Source organism: Phocoena sinus, chromosome X (assembly GCF_008692025.1).
Source record: "Phocoena sinus isolate mPhoSin1 chromosome X, mPhoSin1.pri, whole genome shotgun sequence".
Classification (NCBI taxonomy): domain Eukaryota; kingdom Metazoa; phylum Chordata; class Mammalia; order Artiodactyla; family Phocoenidae; genus Phocoena; species Phocoena sinus.
In genome coordinates, this window is record NC_045784.1 from 75,084,094 (window position 1) to 75,103,397 (window position 19,304).

The window sequence follows — 19,304 nt, forward strand, 5'->3', positions numbered from 1 at the left end:
ATCTATTTTCTATGAATGCATATATCTGTCTCTCTGGCTTTTTCTGAAGTTTAACAAAAAGAAATGTTTTGGTAAGCTTATTTTGTTAAGAAGTTTCTAAAGTACAAAGTTTCAGTAGAAGATTTCTCTTTTCTAGGAACACTTCATCGAGGTAATAAAGAACCAAGAATTCCTCCTGCTTCCAGCTAATGAGATTTCAAAACTTTTATGCAGTGATGACATTAATGTTCCTGATGAAGAAACTATTTTCCACGCTCTAATGCAGTGGGTAAGGCATGATGTGCAGGCTAGGCAACAAGACCTAGCAATGCTGCTTTCTTACATCAGACTGCCATTACTTCCACCACAGGTATGGAAACTTACCCAAGGAATGTAAATTATAGTTCTAAACAACAACTAGGCATTAAGCCATTCCTTTTTTTTTTAAATTTTATACAGAGAATTTCTGGTACAGGATTTGTTTCACAGAAGGACATGTACAGCCTTCAATTAACAATATTAATAATGATGAAGAGAAAGGAAAAAAGGTTTAAGGAAAAAATCTACAAATGATCCCCAAACTTCAGAATACTCATTAGATTCAGTTTCCTCTCTCACCAAATAGCACTTGTAACAAGCAGGGAAAATGACTAACCTAACTCTTTTTCTTTTCCTGCCATCTTCTAGGCAAGGTGATAATAATCATTACAGTAGCATCCCAGAGGAGACCCTAGGAAGGAGTTAGATTCTGGATAATACCTACTAACTAACATGAGTAATTAGCTACTATGACTGAAACCATATTGTAATTGCTTCAGATGCACTGGAGCATCATTATAATGGCATCCTCACCATGCATGCAGAAGGATTGTACTAAAAATGATCCTAAAAACAAATGCCCGCCCTTGGATAAAACTCAGGATTGACCCACCTCATACTGAATTTTAGTATGTAAAGTTTAGTGAGGTTGGAGTGCAGTCTCACTACATAATTCTAACATTGGTGATAACCAAAATTATTTCTCTGTAGCCAACTGATCAGTAGTATATATCATTTATATTATATATATACATATATATATGAGTATAAGGCACATATGCACACTTCATATGCTATATAACTTGTAGCTAAAGTCCTCAAACATCATTCACATTGGAAGGAAGGACTTTTCTGGACTTAATGTATCCGTAGCTTCATAAATGTTAAAATTAATCAATTTGCAAAAAATTTCTAATTAAATGTTAACATTGAAAAATATATTTTAATTTGCTGATGATTTCTCTACTTTTTTTTTTTATTTTTAGCTGTTAATTAAATCCCATGGAAGTACATATTTACTCTTATTTTTAGTTGAGGTACAGTTGATTTACAATATTATATTAGTTTCAGGGGTACAACATAGTAATTCAAAATTTTTATAGATTATATGCCATTTATATTTATTATAAAATATTGGCTATATTCCCTGTGCAGTACAATATAGCCTTATAGCTTATTTATTTCATACATAGTGGTTTGCATCTCTTAATCTCCTACCCCTAACTTGCCTCTCCCCGCTTCCCTCTCCCCACTGGTAACCACTAGTTCTCTATATCTGTTAGTCTGTTTTTTTTTTTTAATTGAAGTATAGCTGATTTACAGTGTTATGTTAGTTTCAGGTGTATAGCACAGTGTTCCAGTTATATATATATATATATATATATATATATATATATATATATATATATATATATATTCTATTTCAGGTTCTTTTCCATTATAGATTATTACAAGATATTGCTTATAGTTCCCTGTGCTATACAGTAGGTCCTTGTTGTTTATCTATTTTATAGTTAGTAGCATGTATCTGTTAATCCCAAACTCCTATATTATCCCTCCCTCCCTTCCCCTTTGATAACCATAAGTTTGTTTTCTACATCTCCGAGTCTGTTTCGGTTTTGTAAATTAGTTCATTTGTATCATTTTTTTTAGATTCTGCATATAAGTGATATCATATGATATTTGTTTTTCTCTGATTAACTTCACTTAGTATGATAATCTCTAGGTCCATCCATGTTGCTGCAAATGGCATTATTTCATTATTTTTAGTGGCTGAGTAATATTACATTGTATATATATACCACATCTTCTTTATCCATTCATCTGTCTATGGACACTTAAATTGCTTCCATGTCTTGGCTATTGTAAACAGTGCTACTATGAACATTGGGGTGCATGTAACTTTACAAATTAAAGTTTTCTTCTTTTCCAGATATATGCCCAGGAGTAGGATCGCTGGATCATATAACTCTATTTTTAGTTTTCTAAGGAACCTCCATACTGTTCTCCATAGTGACTGCACCAATATACATTCCCACCAACAGTGTAGGAGGGTTCTCTTTGCTCCACACCCTCTCTTGTGTTTATTTTTTGTAGAGTCTGTTTCCTTTTTGCTGTGTTCACTAGTTTGTATCACTTTTTTTAGATTCTACATATAAGTGATAACATACAGTCTTTGTCATTGTCTGACTTATTTCTGAGGATAATACCCTCCAGGACCTTCCTTGTGGTTGCAAATGGCAAATTTTCATTCTTTTTTTATGGCTGAGTAGTATTTCGTTGTATAGAGTGTGTGTGTGTGTGTGTGTGTGTGTGTGTATATATCTATCTGTCTATATATATATATATATATATATATATATATATATATATATATACCGCATCTGGTGATTGGGGCTATGTCCCTGCTCAGTTAGTTACTTCACCTGAGGCATGCCAGTACTGGTGCCTATAGGCTGTTGGGTGGGGGCAGGTCTGGGTCCTAAGGCTAATAAGCTAGAGGGAGGATTCCAAAATGGCCCTTACCAGGACCAGTGTCCACACGAAAGAATGAGCTCCCACAAATGGCTGCTGCCAGTGTCTGACTCCAGGGTGAGCTCTGGTTGCCTATTGCCTTTCCTGGTGACTCTCTAAGATCAGCAGGTAGATCTGACACAGTCTCCTTTTAAGTTACTGCTTCTGCCCTGGATCCCAGAGCATGTGAGATTTTGTGTGTGTCCTCTAAATATGGAGTCTCTATTTTCCACAGCCCTCTGAGTCTCTTGAATGTAAGCCCCACTGGCCTTTGAAGCCAAATAGTCTGGTTGCTTGTCTTCCTGGTGCAGGGCTCCTGGGCTAGGGAGCCCAATGTGGGGCTTAGACCCCTCGCTTTTTGGGGAGAACCTCTGCAGTTGTAATTATTCTCCTCTTTGTGGGTCATCCACACTGGGATTATGGGTCTTGACTATATTGTGACTACCCCTCCTACCCAACTTGTGGTTCCTCCTTTACATCTTTAGCTGTAGATGATCTTTTCTGGTAGGTTCTGGTCTTTTTCATCAATAGTTATCCTATAAATAGTTGTAATTTTTGTGTGCCTGGGAGAGGAGATGAGCTCAGACTCTTTATTCTCTGCCATCTTTGGAACTCCCAGTACATATTTACTCTTAAGCCGGGGTTTCTTTGAAACTCAGTTTCTCAGGCCCCCACCACAGACCAACTGAAATGATTTATTGGGTTGAAGCCAAGGATTCTGTATTTTAACAAGTTGTCCAGATGATTCTTAGATATGCAAAAATTTGAAATACACTGGTATAAAGGATCAGAAGCCCTTAACTTTATAATGCTATTAAGTCTATATGACATTCTTTCAGCAAAAGGCTTAGTTGGACTTTTCTTAATTTATTGGAATAGTATGTAAAATCCAGCTGAAACACACAACCAGTGGTACCTTGGCCTCCCACTCCTGAGTATGCCTAGAATGTGGGATTGTGTGAACTTTTCCTGATGATGGTAGTAGTGGGTAATCTTATACAAATATTCTAGAAATGAAATACATGAAGAGACTGGTGATAAATGTCTGAAGAATATTTTTGAAAGAAAAATAAATTACATAGCCTAGTTTTCAAACCTATTTGCTACAGTGTATGCATTAAGGAAATACCTGGGGTCTCATCAGCCAAGTCAAAACAGTGATCCATCAGGGATAAAAAGTGGGGTGAGAACAGGGTTGAGGTTAACCAGTGAAGAACAGGAAACTTCAGGAGGAAGTTTTATGGGGTAAGATTAGTATGTTCATTCCAACAATCTTCTTGCTATTCCTGTCAATTCCTATGATACTGTAGACTCCAGACTCCAAGGAACAAATCTAAATGACCCTTGGAAAATTCTGAACAAGACTCTTAACTTCTCCTCAACTCATCTCAAGAAGAATACTTTACCTAGCTTTTATCCCATTGAATTAGGGTCATATTAGCTGCCGGGCAATAATGGTTAGAAAGGATTGATCTCATGTACTATTGATGATGAATTACCTAGTTACTAATACATGTACTTTACTGGTGTACACATGTACATGTACAGATAAAAAGCACCTGCTTCATGCTTTGATTTGATAATAAAGATGCAGCCCCCATGGTGATATTATTTTTTTAATTAATTTATTTATTTAGGGCTGCATTGGGTCTTCATTGCCGTGCATGGGCTTTCTCTAGTTGTGGTGAATGGGGGCTATTCTTCACTGTGGTGCACGGGTTTCTCAATGCGGTGGCTTCCCTTTGTTGAGGAGCACAGGCTCAGTAGTTGTGGCAAACAGGCTTAGTTGCTCCTCGGCATGTGGGATCTTTCTGGACCAGGACTTGAACACAAGTCCCCTGCATTAGGCAGATGGATTCTTAACCACTGCGCCAATAGTGAAGTCCTGATATTATTTTAATTGCGCATGTTTGTGCCATCTCCCCTAAATCAACCAAAAAGGTGACTGCTTCTCTAGCAGGGCAGGAGATGCTTGCTCTGTGCAGACACAGCCATTCACTTTGCTTTCAGTAGCACATTTTATGAGTGCTTTTTCACTTTCACTCCTGGAGATTACATGTACATACTCAAAAGAGGAAAAGTATGTCAAATAAATGTGCATTAATAAATTAGCTACTACCATGAGGCTTTTAATGATAAAATATGTTACTAAGTAACTTAAAATATTAAATAATAACACATACATTAGAATTAGCTTGAGTTTTCTCCAAAGTTATATAAATGAAAATGCTATTTCTAATGTTTTCTCTTTACTTCATATACATGCATCATTACTTTTCAGTTACTGGCAGATCTTGAAAACAGTTCCATGTTTACTGGTGATCTTGAGTGTCAGAAGCTCCTGATGGAAGCTATGAAGTATCATCTCTTACCTGAGAGAAGACCCATGATGCAAAGCCCTCGGACGAAGCCCAGAAAATCAACTGTGGGAGCACTTTATGCTGTGGGAGGCATGGATGCTATGAAAGGTAACAGGAACAAATTAATTACTTTAGAAAGTATCATTCAAAAAAGATGTATTCTCAACACCTTTTAAACTATAAGGGTGGTATTAAAGCTATATATAAATGTCTGCATCTAAAGCTATTTCTTATAAATAAGGTAATATAAATAGTGTGACCTCCTCTTTTATTCTTACCTTATGGGATATAGCCCTTTCATTAGTGTTTCCTCAACTCTTAATAGGTACTTTTCCCTTATGACAACAATATTTATTTATTTATTTATTTATTTATTTATTTATTTCTCTCAGGATACATTTAATTTCTTTTTATTGAAGTATAGACTTACAATATTATATTAGTTTCAGGTAAACTACATAGTGATTCAGTATTTTTGCAGGTGGTACTTCATTATAGGTTATTACAAGAAAATGGCTATAATTTCTTGTACTATACAGTATATCCTCATTGCTTATCTATTTTATACATAGTAGTTTGTATCTGTTAATCCCATACCATTAATTTGTCCCTCCCTCCTTCTCTATCACCTTTGGTAACCACTAGTTTGTTTTCTATATTTGTGTGTCTGTTTCTGTTTTGGATATACATTCATTTGTATTATTTTAGATTTCACATATAAATGATATACAGTATTTGTCACTCTGACATTTCACTAAGCATAATATTGTCTAGATCCTTCAATGTTACTACAAATGGCAGAATTTCCCTCTTTTTGTGGCTGAATCCTATTCCACTGTATATATACCTCATCTTTTTTATCCATTTATCTGTTGATGACACTCAGGTTGCTTCTATGTCTTGGCTATTGTATATTATTCTGCTGTGAACATTGGAGTGCATATATCTTTTTGAATTAGTGTTTTCGTTTTTTCTGGATATATGCCCAGGAGTATAATTTCTGGATCATATGGTAGTTCTATTTTTAGTTTTTTGAGGAAACTTCATACTGTTTTCCGTAGTGGTTATACCACTTTACATTCCCAGCAACAGTGTACAAGAGTTCCCTTTTATCCACATCCTCTCCAACATTTGTTATTTGGAGATTTTTTGATGATAGTCATCTGGCATGTGTGAGGTGATATCTCATTGGAGTTTTGATTGCCTTTCTCTAATAATTAGCAATGCTAAGCATCTTTTCATGTGCTAGTTAGCCATCTGTATGTCTTCATTGGATAAATGCCTATTCTTCTGCCATTTTTTGATTGGTTTTTTTTTATATTGAGTTGTATGAGCTATTTATATATTTTAGATATTAACCTCTTGTAGGCCACATCATTTGCAAATATTTTCTCCCATTCCATAGGTTGCCTTTTCATTTTGTTGGTGGTTTCCTTTGCTGTGCAGAAGCTTTTAAGTTTAATTAGGACCCACTTGTTTATTTTTGCTTTTATTTCTTTTGCCTTAGGAGACAGAACCAAAAAATATTGCTATGATTTATGTCAAATAGTGTTCTGCCTGTGGTTTTTTCTAGGAGTTTTATGGTTTCAGGTTTTACAGTTAGGTATTTAAACCATTTTGATTTTATTTTTGTATATGGTGTGAGGGAGTATTCTAATCTCATTGCCCAGTTTTCCCAGAACCACTTGTTGAAGACTGTCTTTTCTCCATTGTATATTCTTGCCTCCTTTGTCATAGATTAATTGACCATAGGTGTGTGGACTTATTTCTGGGCTTTCTATTCTGTACCATTGATCTATGTGTCTGTTTTGGTGCCAGTACAATGCTGTTTTGATGACTTTAGCTTTGTAGTATAGTCTGAAGTCTGGGAGGGTGATACCTTCAGCTTTGTTCTTTTTTCTCAAGGTTGTGTTGGCAATTTGGGGTCTTTTGTGGTTCTTATGGGAACAATTTTTAAATTTCAGTATTTGCTTTACAACATAAGATCTTTTCATGGAAAACTTAAAGATTTATTGTAAATGGAAGGGATGGGGTCCTCCAAATTTGTTTTTTGACAGAAATAGGAGAGTGGTCTCTAACTTCTTGCTGTCAATTTCCAGATAGTTGCTCAAAGACCAGTTACAAATAAACTTGAAATGTTGATAACAAGATCAGCAATTGCATCCTGGAATAAAACAATGATTTTACAAAAGAATTTCAACAAATAGGAATAAGGAAAAATTTCTGAAGCCATCATGTCTACCTTGAATACTTCTTAGAACTTGTTTTTCTATAGTTCTGTCTTTTTACACTTGATTTCTCAGTCTGTAGACCCATGTTGCCAAAACAGTGTGGCAAGGACTTTGTAATTAATAATTGGCAGTGTAGGAAATAAGATCAACCACTTAAAATTTGCCAAGTCATACATAGAAATATTTTGACACCTTGTAGAAAATGTTGCAAAAGTCAAAGTCCTGTGCTTCGGCAAACTGATTCTTTCTTTTGGTATGTGTAACTGGAAATTGGAAGACCATATAGGAGACATGTCAATTAATAATAAACCTATAAAACAAAAGCTTGGAAATGCAGTTATTTCAAAGTAGTAGAGAAACTTCACAGAACTAGTGTTCTTCAGAAAATAACAAATACAATGAAATATTATAATTAATTTCAAATCTAGTAATGATATTTTATTGCATTTTGTTGAATAGAATTAACATTAACAGCATTTAAAAGGTGTCTCATTTGATATTTATATCAAAAGGGTACTAAGTACAAAATGCAAGCACAGATATGCTTAGTTTCTGATTAAAAAAAAAATGCCTAACCTGCAGAGTGAGAAATGGAAAACTTTGTGTTTATTGGTTTGGTTTTCCTGTTTGTTACTATTTTTGTTATTTTTTCAGGTTCCTGTTTTTTAAGTTAATATTACACAAATGAATGTGTTACACAAGATGGTAATAAGTATCTACAACTCCTTATTAGCTTACAGAAATGAGTGAAATGTGAGCCTATGATCCCTTGACTCTATTACCACAGTTTGATATGGAAGGAAGTAAAACCATCATTTTGAGACTCTTGGAATACGTATTGTATGGAAATATAAAAATCTCTATGGGAAGTTGCAGACAACTACAATAATAGTAAAAACTATTATTTTTGAATACCTGATCCTTGATTGGCATTTTGCAAACATCATTTCTAATGCTCACAATAATGCTACAAGATAGATTTTATTACCCCAGTTTTACAGATGAGTAAACTAAGGTCCTTAAGATTAGATAGCCAAGCCAAAGGCAAACATCTAGAACTAAGGGAAAGGGAATTATTACTCAAATTTTGTGTTCCTTTTTGCTATACTGCCACTATTTTAGATGAAAGAACAACAACAACAACAACAAAACTGACCCCTCTCTTTGAGGGTTTTAGAATCTATTTAAAAATCAGGGTGAGCACTTAGGAGCAAAAAAAGAAAGAAAGAAAAGAAAGAAAAAAATAAGTAAAGCAAAAACATTAAAGTGGTAGCATTTATATGTATAAATGAGTATTACATTTAAAAACATATCAATTTACATTCTTAAAAGAATTTCTATATGCATGCCTTTTCTTACAGTGTGTTGTTTCACTTATCTTTTTTTAAGATACTTTTTGAACTTTCACCTTTTGATGTTTAGGAAATACAGTACTTCCTCAGTCTTTAATTACCTTTCTGACTCATACAATTAACTTGGAATTAGTTGCTAAATATAGGTATCAGACAAGTGGCTGGAGTTAACTATAACTCCTACCGTGTATATTAAAAGATTCATCAAAAAATTCTAAGTATGATCACAGAGTCAAAAATTTTAAATGGTCAAATGATAAACTGTGGGCTTTTGTAAATACAAGGTTTTCAGTAACTTTTCATTTATTATAAACAATGAATTCTGAGAGACAATATGGCAGGGGACAAATTAAAAGTTAATGTAGTAATTTTTATTTCATTTTAAAAATAGATGGAGGAAATCACTACATCAGATATATTCACAGCAGGAACTATCATGTTCCAAACAATACTACAAAGTTTGGCTGGTTTTGTTCCCTCTTGAATAGATCCTAAGTGAGGGTTGAATAGGAGCTTTGAAATGAAATAAAAAACAATATTTGCAAAGTTTAAGTGTAGAAGATCGATATACACAGAAAAATTATGAAGTGAGTCCTAAAGAGAGAGATTAGTAAAAACAAAAAATCTAAGTTTTCCCATCAAATATAGAGCTGCCATAATAAGCTACCTAGAGGATTTACATTTTGATTAGTTGGAGCAATTGTGGAAGTAGGCAAATGGGCTAAAGAAATTTTCAGAATTCAAGATACAGAACTACAAGTCATATATATTCATAGATGCAAATAGTAGATATGGGGTAAATTTATCTTTTATATTTTATCTAATGTCTGGAAAAAATTAACTTGGCATGAAGCAGACTTCATCATTTCAATGTAAATCTTCAACATACAGCTGATTTATGTAGCCTTCTACAATTTCCTAATTACTTCACCATTAATAACTCCATAATCTTAATAATTAGTGTACCCTAACCTTCAGTTCCTAATCTAAATTGGCTTTTTGGTAAATTCCACTAATGAAAAGAGTTCAAAATGAAAAGTTAAAATAGAAAAGAGTGGATAGGAAGACAGATGTGGGAAGATTGGAATGAAGAAGTGGAAAGATATGAAAACAGACAGAGAAAATTGACTGCTTGACAGAGTGAAAGTAGATGTGAGTTTGTTTGTAGGTATTCCAGTTGTAACAGTATCATCCAGAGACATTTATTATATAAAAGCTAGGTGGTGCTATTTGACCTCTCAGCAATAAATATAGTCAATAGAGTGATTGCTATCTGTAAATCAGCATTCAGCCAAATCCACATTGTCAATGAAAGATGCAGGGATTAAAGAGAAAGAGTAAATGAGTGCCCATATATTTGCATGTTTTTATTGTGAAAATCCAAACTCTTGAGACAAAAATACTTATAGTGCACTATTCACCAGAAAAGACCTAAAAAGATATAAACACCGTTTCCATTAGTCCAATATAAAAAGAAAAACTTTCAGAAGCATCCATAGACATAATATACACTCTGCCTAAATCCTTATACTGTAGCCTTACAATTTGCCAGTGAAAAGGCTTCAGATATTAACTGTTTTCATCTTAACTAATGGATTATATTTTCTCCACAAACCTCCCAGTAGAACAACAGAAAAGTGGTTTTGCTTATTCCTATGGTTGGCATTGTGAAATTGGGTTGAAATTCCCTAAATCTGTCACAAGCTGTCTTAGGTACGCTATGAATGTGAATCGTCTAACTCTTTCTTTTCTTACTTTGGTAATTAGAAACTTTCCTGTTGTGCAGAATCAATTTTTATTAAAAAATAACAGCAGCTATTGTTGATGACTGGTAAAAAGCATTGCCTACAGGAGTAATAATTTATTATGAAGTAGTGACAATTTACTATGGCAGTAGTGACAGTATACTCTGGTAGTAAACTTGGTATTTCAGTAATTGAGTAGAAAATTGAACTTTTATTAGCACATAAAGAAGGTAATACCTCAGAATTGCATTATTAATTATAATACATAAATAATATAAATATAATAATTATGTTATTAATTATAATCCTTTGTGTTACCATCATGGAACATTAAGTGAATCAACACTGAAGTTCCATTTAAAAGGAATTTTTATTCCTGTTCTTTTAGTCGTTTGTATTTTAAATCAACCCACACACACACCAAACTAAAAATAAAAGGTCATAAATTAGTATATTGAATGGTTATAGGAAATTAAAACCATAACGGATATGTAAACAGTCAGTAATAGATTCCAAAGTAATTTTTGGTTGTAAAATATGGTGTTTGACACCTGTGTTAGTACTACCAATAGCTTATTATAGCCATTATAAGCATATAAACTATATATATTAAACAAACTATTTTATTCTGACTCCTCCATTTGGATTCAGAAGTGGTGAAATATTATCCTTACCTTACCTCCTAGGTTGGAGAATCATCTGGGCTACTTATTTTAATTTGAGTTGCAATCACTGATCCTATGCTATAAATGATAGATACATAAATATAATATGAATGATGCCAATTAAAATTTTTATACAAGCAGTTTTTACCATTGTTCAACATTTCTTTAACAGGTACCACTACAATTGAAAAATATGACCTCAGGACCAACAGCTGGCTACATATTGGCACCATGAGTGGCCGTAGGCTTCAGTTTGGAGTTGCTGTTATTGATAATAAGCTCTACGTCGTGGGAGGAAGAGATGGTTTAAAAACTTTGAATACCGTGGAATGTTTTAATCCAGTTGGCAAAATCTGGATGGTGATGCCTCCCATGTCAACACACAGGCATGGCTTAGGTAAGAGCTTAATGTTACATAGTTTCTAAAGAATGTACAGTTAGTAGAGCTTTTTAAAAATTAAATTAAGCTGGAATACACTAACTGATATGTATAAAATAGAGAACTAATCAGAACCTGCTGTATAGCACGGGGAACTCCACTGTAGAGTAAAAACTAACACAACGTTGTAAAACAACTATACCGGGCTTCCCTGGTGGCGCAGTGGTTGGGAGTCCGCCTGCCGATGCAGGGGACACTGGTTCGTGTCCCGGTCCGGGAGGATCCCACATGCCGCGGAGCTGCTGGGCCCGTGCGCCATGGCCGCTGAGCCTGCGCGTCCGGAGCCTGTGCTCCGCAATGGGAGAGGCCACAACAGTGAGAGGCCCGCATACCGCAAAATAAATAAATAAATAAATAAAACAACTATACCCCAATTAAAAATAAATAATAAAGGTCATCCATCTGAAAAAAAAATCAATTAAAATAAAATTAAGCTGCACATCACTGAGATTTAGCCAAACGCTTAGTGAAAATGTTTCCAAAATGCTGAAAAGTGTAAGCAAATGATAAAAGACTGTGAAAGTTTTTCTTGTTTCAGATGTCATACTTGCTGTAATCCTATCTCCATTCTACCAGTATTTTAAAGGGGTCCCACTTCAGGAAGAATACAAACTTTTAGAAGGAATACATTGTTGAAGAGCATGAAACTACAACAGGGAGTTTTTTGTAAACTCAATTTAGAGAAAAGAACACTTGATAATGGAGAGACATTGTTTCTTTGTTTCATTGTTTCAAGGGACTAGTTTCTAGTGTCCCTTCACATAAGAAGCAAAACTGTATTTAGGCAAAAGCCTTAGGATACAGTTTGAAGGCAGAAATATCTAGAAAAAACACTTTGGTTGAGAGTAGCTCTAAACTATACTTAATCCAGAGGTTCCAAAAAAGTTTAAGAAGGAATGGAGATTTATGGAAGAGTGGGGAACTTTGATTCTCCTGTGTATTTGTCAAGGTATATCTTTCTTCATGCTAGACTCCATACGATTCAATAACACAGAGTTTCTTAAAAAAAAAAAAAGCTGAATAATTGCATTGTTCTTTAAGAACTGACTTTTACACAGATAAAGCATGCCATATCCAGGACTGGTATTATTTGCCCCAAAATATCTGATAAATTATCTATATCAAATGATAGACTATGTAATTATTCAGCTCAGTTCTGTCAGTGTGATGTTTAGAAAACATATCTTACAGAGAAATCAGAGCAAATTGTTAAATTCTAATTGATATTACTAAAGAGATAGGAGAGGTGATGAGGGTATACCTCTGAGAGGCGGATTGAGATGGTGAAGAAGGTAAGGTGGGGAGGAACCAGTTACGTGAATTCCCAGAGCAGATGAGAAACAGAAAGGGGCTATTTATAGCATCTACTGGAACAAATTTCTAACTAAACCTCAAAAATCCCTGTCTACTTAGTTATCTCATGGGAATTTTTTTATCCCTATAATAAAAATCAGGGATTAGAAAGACCTATCACAGTTAGCCTACAATTCTAAGATTTATCTAAGATTCAATATCATACCTCATCTATCACTTACATTTGAAAAATAACATTGAAATTATGCCAGAAAACAAATCAGCTTCCCTTTTCTATTAATCCTGAGAAAAGGTGTGTCCCACTACTTCCTTTGACTTCAGCATTACAACCATGATACCCTAAGTATGCCTGAAAATTTCCTAGGGTTAAAAGACCATATTCACTTTTATATCAAGATCAGTAAATTATTCATTAAATGATTATTTACAAAACCATTTAAGAGATACAAACAAATTTTTAAGCAGTCAGTTCCTTGAAAAATGAAACAACACCCATTGTGTGTGGCCTACCTAGGTGAGCCCTCATGCTATTTTTACACTTTAGGCGTAGCCACACTTGAAGGACCAATGTATGCTGTTGGTGGTCATGATGGATGGAGTTATCTAAACACTGTAGAAAGATGGGACCCTGAGGGACGTCAGTGGAATTATGTGGCCAGTATGTCAACTCCTAGAAGCACCGTTGGTGTTGTCGCATTAAACAACAAGTGAGTAAACTCAAGCATGCATGCTTTTGCTCCCATTTCATGTGGTACAGCACTTCAGTGATGTGATCCACCAATCAATAAGCATTCCCGGTGACCAGGACATCCTAGCTATTGATAGTAGAAGGCCTTTTTTGGAACTCTTCCTTCATTTTGATGGAAAATACTTATCTAAAATGAACATTTAATTAAATATCCTGTAGTCCTTTGCTACTCCAGTGTGGTCCTGAGACCAGTAGCATCAGCATTACCTGAGATCTATTTAGAAATGCTGAATCTTAGCCCCAGCCTAGACCCCCTGAATCAGAATAGACATTTTAACAAGATCCTCAAGTGACTTGTGTGTACATTAAATTTGAGAAGCAAACAAGTTCCAATCTTACCCTCAAGAAGCTACCATTTTTTACATTATAACTTATTCTTGACTTAACAAAATTTTGGTAAGTCTTTGTAATAGGCCAAGTCTCTTTGTTCTTTACCATTCACTCTCCTGAGTATTTTAGAATTACAACTAGTACCACCTTTCTGAATCTTTCCCTCTTCCTGATCGCTTGCCTATAAGAGAAGCTAATATATTGAAACCCAATGATGTTAGAGGTTTCTACGAGCTTGAATTGTTCTTCTTGCAGGTAATTATGTGCTTTCTGACAAGGAATCTTTGGAGATAATGACCAGCATATAGGAGAGACTTGAATGATGAAAAATTCAGACACCAGGATGGGTCAGTGGCAGGAGACAGCCTTGTGTGTCTGTACTGACTATGCATATGCATAAAGCCAATATCTCATCACATAATTGGGTTCAGTAGAAATTTCAATACAACTTCAAGTAAAATTCAATTTCAATTTTAGCACCTTGTGCAAGGAGCAGGAAATGTCTATAGTTAAGAGGAGACCCAGACTTACAGTGTCTTAGAGATTAAAATTCTCCTAAATCTGATTACCTCTTGCCTAACCTGAATGATATCAGGCGACTCAGTAGCAATCTCCTACCTATTACAGAAGAAGCTGAAATCATCGAATCTGACTAATTTAATTTTGTCTTTATGACTTGCTATTGTTCACAATTGAGCATGAAGGGCAATTATAGACATATAGTTTAATAAATGTTTATTTTCTTTATTGATGCAGGATTAAATTTAAATTAGATTAAAAATACTGCTCATCAAAAGAATTGGCATTTAAAATTTATGAAAGAAATGTCATAGCCAATATATCTGTCTAGGAAAAAAATCTGGTTTCTAGGTTTTATTCTATTCCCTTAGTTACTTATTAAATTAATATCTTCTTAGTTACAAATTTTTTTACACTAAATAAAATAGTTCATAGAAAACAACAGGGATTCTAATGCTAAGCAATTAAACCTAGCTAAAATTGTAAGGTTGCCATAGTTGGGTTTTGGAAACATCTTACCTTTCTTTAAAAATGTTTAGCTTTATTGAGGTTTAACTGACAAATACTACCAACAATTTTGAAATCTCCCTTCTTTCTCTGTACTTCATTTCCAGTGGGATCCTTTAATCTATTATATTATGTCAAAGTAACTTTCACAAAAATGATGAAACAGAGAGGTTTAGGGTAAGGTAGACCTTAACAAATGCCTTTAGGTAACTATCCACTCACAAATTCAGGCCATTCACTGTAAAATACTAAGGGAGTAGAACACACAGTTCAATGCTTTGTGCAAGGTTCTGTCACTTTCATTCTATGCACAAATTTACACACACACACACACACACACACACATACACTTCTGTCTTTTTTCTAGGCTATATGCTATTGGTGGACGTGATGGAAGTTCCTGCCTCAAATCTATGGAATACTTTGACCCACATACTAACAAATGGAGTCTGTGTGCTCCAATGTCCAAAAGACGTGGAGGCGTGGGAGTTGCAGCATACAATGGATTCTTATATGTTGTTGGGGGTCATGATGCCCCTGCTTCTAACCATTGCTCCAGACTTTCTGACTGTGTGGAACGGTAAAATATTCCTTTTTATTCATGTATTTATTTGGTTATTTGTTTTTATCAGAAATAAGAAGGATTTTTAAGCTACCAGAAAGTAGTCTTCCAAATAAGTATTAATTCTTACAGAGGTATAATCCTTTGTAAAGTTGTACACTTACTCCTAGGCCCGAAATATTGTGAAGAAATCCCCTTATGCATTCCAGATTCATCATAAGAAATGTATAAAAAGAATGTGTTGTTTTATCATTTGATAGTCACCCTATAAAATGAGACAAAAGAAATGTAAGAATAAATAAATTTTATTACAAGCTATGTCATTCAACTATTTACCAGCTCAAATCAAAATAACTTTACTGTTTTGAAAACAAAATCAATCCTCAAAGGATGAAGGCTTATCACTACAAAATAAACTGAAAGATTTCCCAAAGAGAAGTGTTAATAATGTTTTGAACAATTACTCTATTGCATTAAGTATTTAATTTCCCAAAGGTAACTTCTTTGAATGGGAGACATTCATCTGGACAAACAAAGCGCACTGTGTTTTTTTAAATGTCAGTCATATTACTTTGTTGTTTTACCATTCATATTCCCTTTCAAGATAGAAAAATATATATCTATATGCACAAACATAACAGTTGATAATATTAACCACATTCCAGTGACAAATTTGCAGTCAGTAAAGTTATCAGAATTCAGAAGACAGAGATCAATACGAATGGAGTCTTCAAGGGAAATTCATGAACAAGATAGAATTTGTACTTTGTAGGCATAAAAAAGAATGGAGGGAATTTCAGGTCTAGGAAAAAGCACAGCCAAAACCCTGAATATAAAGGAGAAAGCTTCACAGATATGAGCAGAGACTTTAGGTTGAAACAATTTGGAAGAGCAATTCAAAAACACAATTAAGCACCAGATTTTCTGATAGCCTGAAATGTCAAGGTGGAAACTTTTGGATTTCATCTTGTAGGCAAAAGGATAATTAAATTTGGAGAAATGGAATATCACAAAGAAAATAATTTGGGGGAAATTGATTTAACAGTGATATGTAGGATATAATGTAGGGAAAAAAGACTACAGGAAAGAATACGAATATTATTTTTTCTTCTGAAAAGCATAACGAATGATGTTAATACTTCATTTCTTATAGGGAATAATTGATTTATGATAGACTTTTTCTTTTTTTTCTGTTTTTTAAAGTTTAATCATAAGTGACCAGCTCCAGTCAAATATATATGACACTGAGATTATCCATATCAGTTTTCCCAAAAATTAGCAAAGTAGTAGTTGATCACCTCTTCATTATGCTAGATATTTTTAGTGAGGCAAAATATACATCACATAAAATTTACACTTTTAACCATTTTTAACTGCACAATTCAGTGGCATTAAATACATTTACATCGTTGTGAAAACATTACCATCATCCACCTCCAGAAATATTTTGTTTCATTTCCTCAAGCGGAAACTCCATCCTTATTAAAAAACAAATCCCCATTCTTCCCTCACCTCAGTCACTGGCAGCCACCATTTTACTTTCCTTTTCTATGAATTTCATAATCCTAGGTACCTCATAAAAGTGGAATAATACATAATCCTTTTGTGTCTGGCTTATTTTACTTAGCCTAGCAATAATTATTCAAGTCTCATCCATGTTATAGCATTTATCCAAATTTCCTTTCCTCTTAAAACTGAAAAATATTATATCATACGTACATACAGCATCATTTTCTTTATCCATTCATTTGTCAATGCACAAATGTGTTGCTCCACCTTTTGTCTACTGTGAATAATGCTGCTAGGATATAGGTGTACAAATATCTGTTTGAGTCTTTGCTTTCAATTCTCTTGGGTATATACAGAGAAGTAGAGTTGCTTTATCATATGGCAATTCTATTTTTAAATGTTTTATTTTTAACATCATTATTGGAGTATAACCATTTTACAATGGTGTGTTAGTTCCTGGTGTATAACAAAGTGAATCAGCTATACGTATACATATATCCCCATATCCCTTCCCTCTTTCATCTCCCTGCCATGCTCCCTAGACCATCCCTCTAGGGGGTCACAAAGCACCAAGTCGACCTCCCAATGCTATGCCGCTTCTTCCCACTAGCTATCTATTTCACATTTGGTAGTGTATATATGTCCATGCCACACTCCCACTGTGTCCCAGCTTACCCTTCCCCTCCCCATGTCCTCAAGTCCATTCTCTACATCTGCATCTTTATTCCTGTCCTGCCCCTAGCTTCTTCAGAACAATTTTTTAAAATTTAGATTCCATATATATGTGTTAGCATACGGTATTTGTTTTTCTCTTTCTGACTTCACTCTGTATGACCGACTCTAGGTCCATCCAACTCACTACAAATAACTCAGCTTCATTTCTTTTTATGGCTGAATAATATTCCATTGTATATATGTACCACATCTTCTTTATCCATTCATCTATCAATGGACACTTAGGTTGCTTCCATCTCCTGGCTATTGTAAATAGTGCTGCAATGAACATTGTGGTACATGACCCTTTTAATTATGGATTTCTTAGGGTATATGTCCAGTAATTGGATTGCTTGGTTATATGGTAGTTCTATTTTTAGTTTTTTAAGGAACCTCCATACTGTTCTCCATAGTGACTTTATCAATTTACATTCCCACCAAAAGTGCAAGAGGGTACCCTTTACTCCACACCCTCTCCAGCATTTATAGCCTGTATATTTTTTGATGATGGTCATTCTGACTGGTGTGAGGTGATAACTCATTATAGTTTTGATTTGTATTTCTCTAATGATCAGTGATGTTGAACCTCCTTTCATGTGTTTGTCAGCAATCTGTATAACTTCTTTGGAGAAATGTCTATTTCGGTCTTCTGCCCATTTTTGGATTGTTTTTTTTGTTTGTTTTTTTGAAATTGAGTTGCATGAGCTGCTTGTATATTTTGGAAATTAATCTTTTGTCAGTTGCTTCATTTCCAAATATTTTCTCCCATTCATAGGGTTGTCTTTTCATCTGGTTTATGGTTTCCTTTGCTGTGCAAAAGCTTCTAACTTTCATTAGGTCCCATTAGCTTCTTTTCCTTTTTATTTAGATTTCTCTAAGAGGTGGGTCAAAAAGGATTTTGCTGTGATTTATGTCATAGAGTGTTCTGCCTATGTTTTCCTCTAAGAGTTTTATAGTGTCTGGCATATGAACATTTAGGTCTTTTATCCATTTTGTGTTTATTACTGTGTATGGTGTTAGGGAGTGTTCTAGTTTCATTCTTTTATGTGTAGCTGTCCAAATTTCCCAGCAACACTTATTGAAGAGGCTGTCTTTTCTCCATTGTATATTCTTGCTTCTTTTATCAAAGATATGGTGTCCATATGTGCGTAGGCTTATCTCTGGGATTTCTATCCTGTTCCATTGTTCTATATTTCTGTTTTTGTGCCAGTACCATACTGTCTTGATTACTGTAGCTTTGTAGTATAATCTGAAGTCAGGGAGCCTGATTCCTCCAGCTCCATTTTTCTTTCTCAAGATTGTTTTGGCTATTTGGGAACTTTTGTGTTTCCATACAAATTGTGAAAATTTTGTTCTAGTTCTGTGAAAAATGCCATTGGTGGCTTGATAGGGATTGCATTGAATCTGTAGATTGCTTTGGGAGTACAGTCATTTTCACAGTGTTGATTCTTCCAGTCCAAGAACATGGTGTATCTCTCCAACTGTGTGTACCATCTTT

At 34.5% G+C, this 19,304-nt stretch overlaps 1 protein-coding gene across 2 annotated transcripts in view; it reads left to right on the forward strand.

The window, feature by feature from the left end:
* Nucleotides 1-19,304, forward strand: part of KLHL4 (kelch like family member 4) — a 118,819-nt gene that overhangs the window by 68,862 nt on the left and 30,653 nt on the right. For both annotated transcript variants that reach the window (XM_032619865.1, XM_032619863.1), the window contains 5 exons: nt 137-349; nt 5,093-5,279; nt 11,337-11,561; nt 13,462-13,624; nt 15,389-15,601. In XM_032619865.1, the coding sequence (XP_032475756.1) occupies nt 137-349; nt 5,093-5,279; nt 11,337-11,561; nt 13,462-13,624; nt 15,389-15,601 (1,001 nt within the window). The remainder of the gene's footprint in view (nt 1-136; nt 350-5,092; nt 5,280-11,336; nt 11,562-13,461; nt 13,625-15,388; nt 15,602-19,304) is intronic.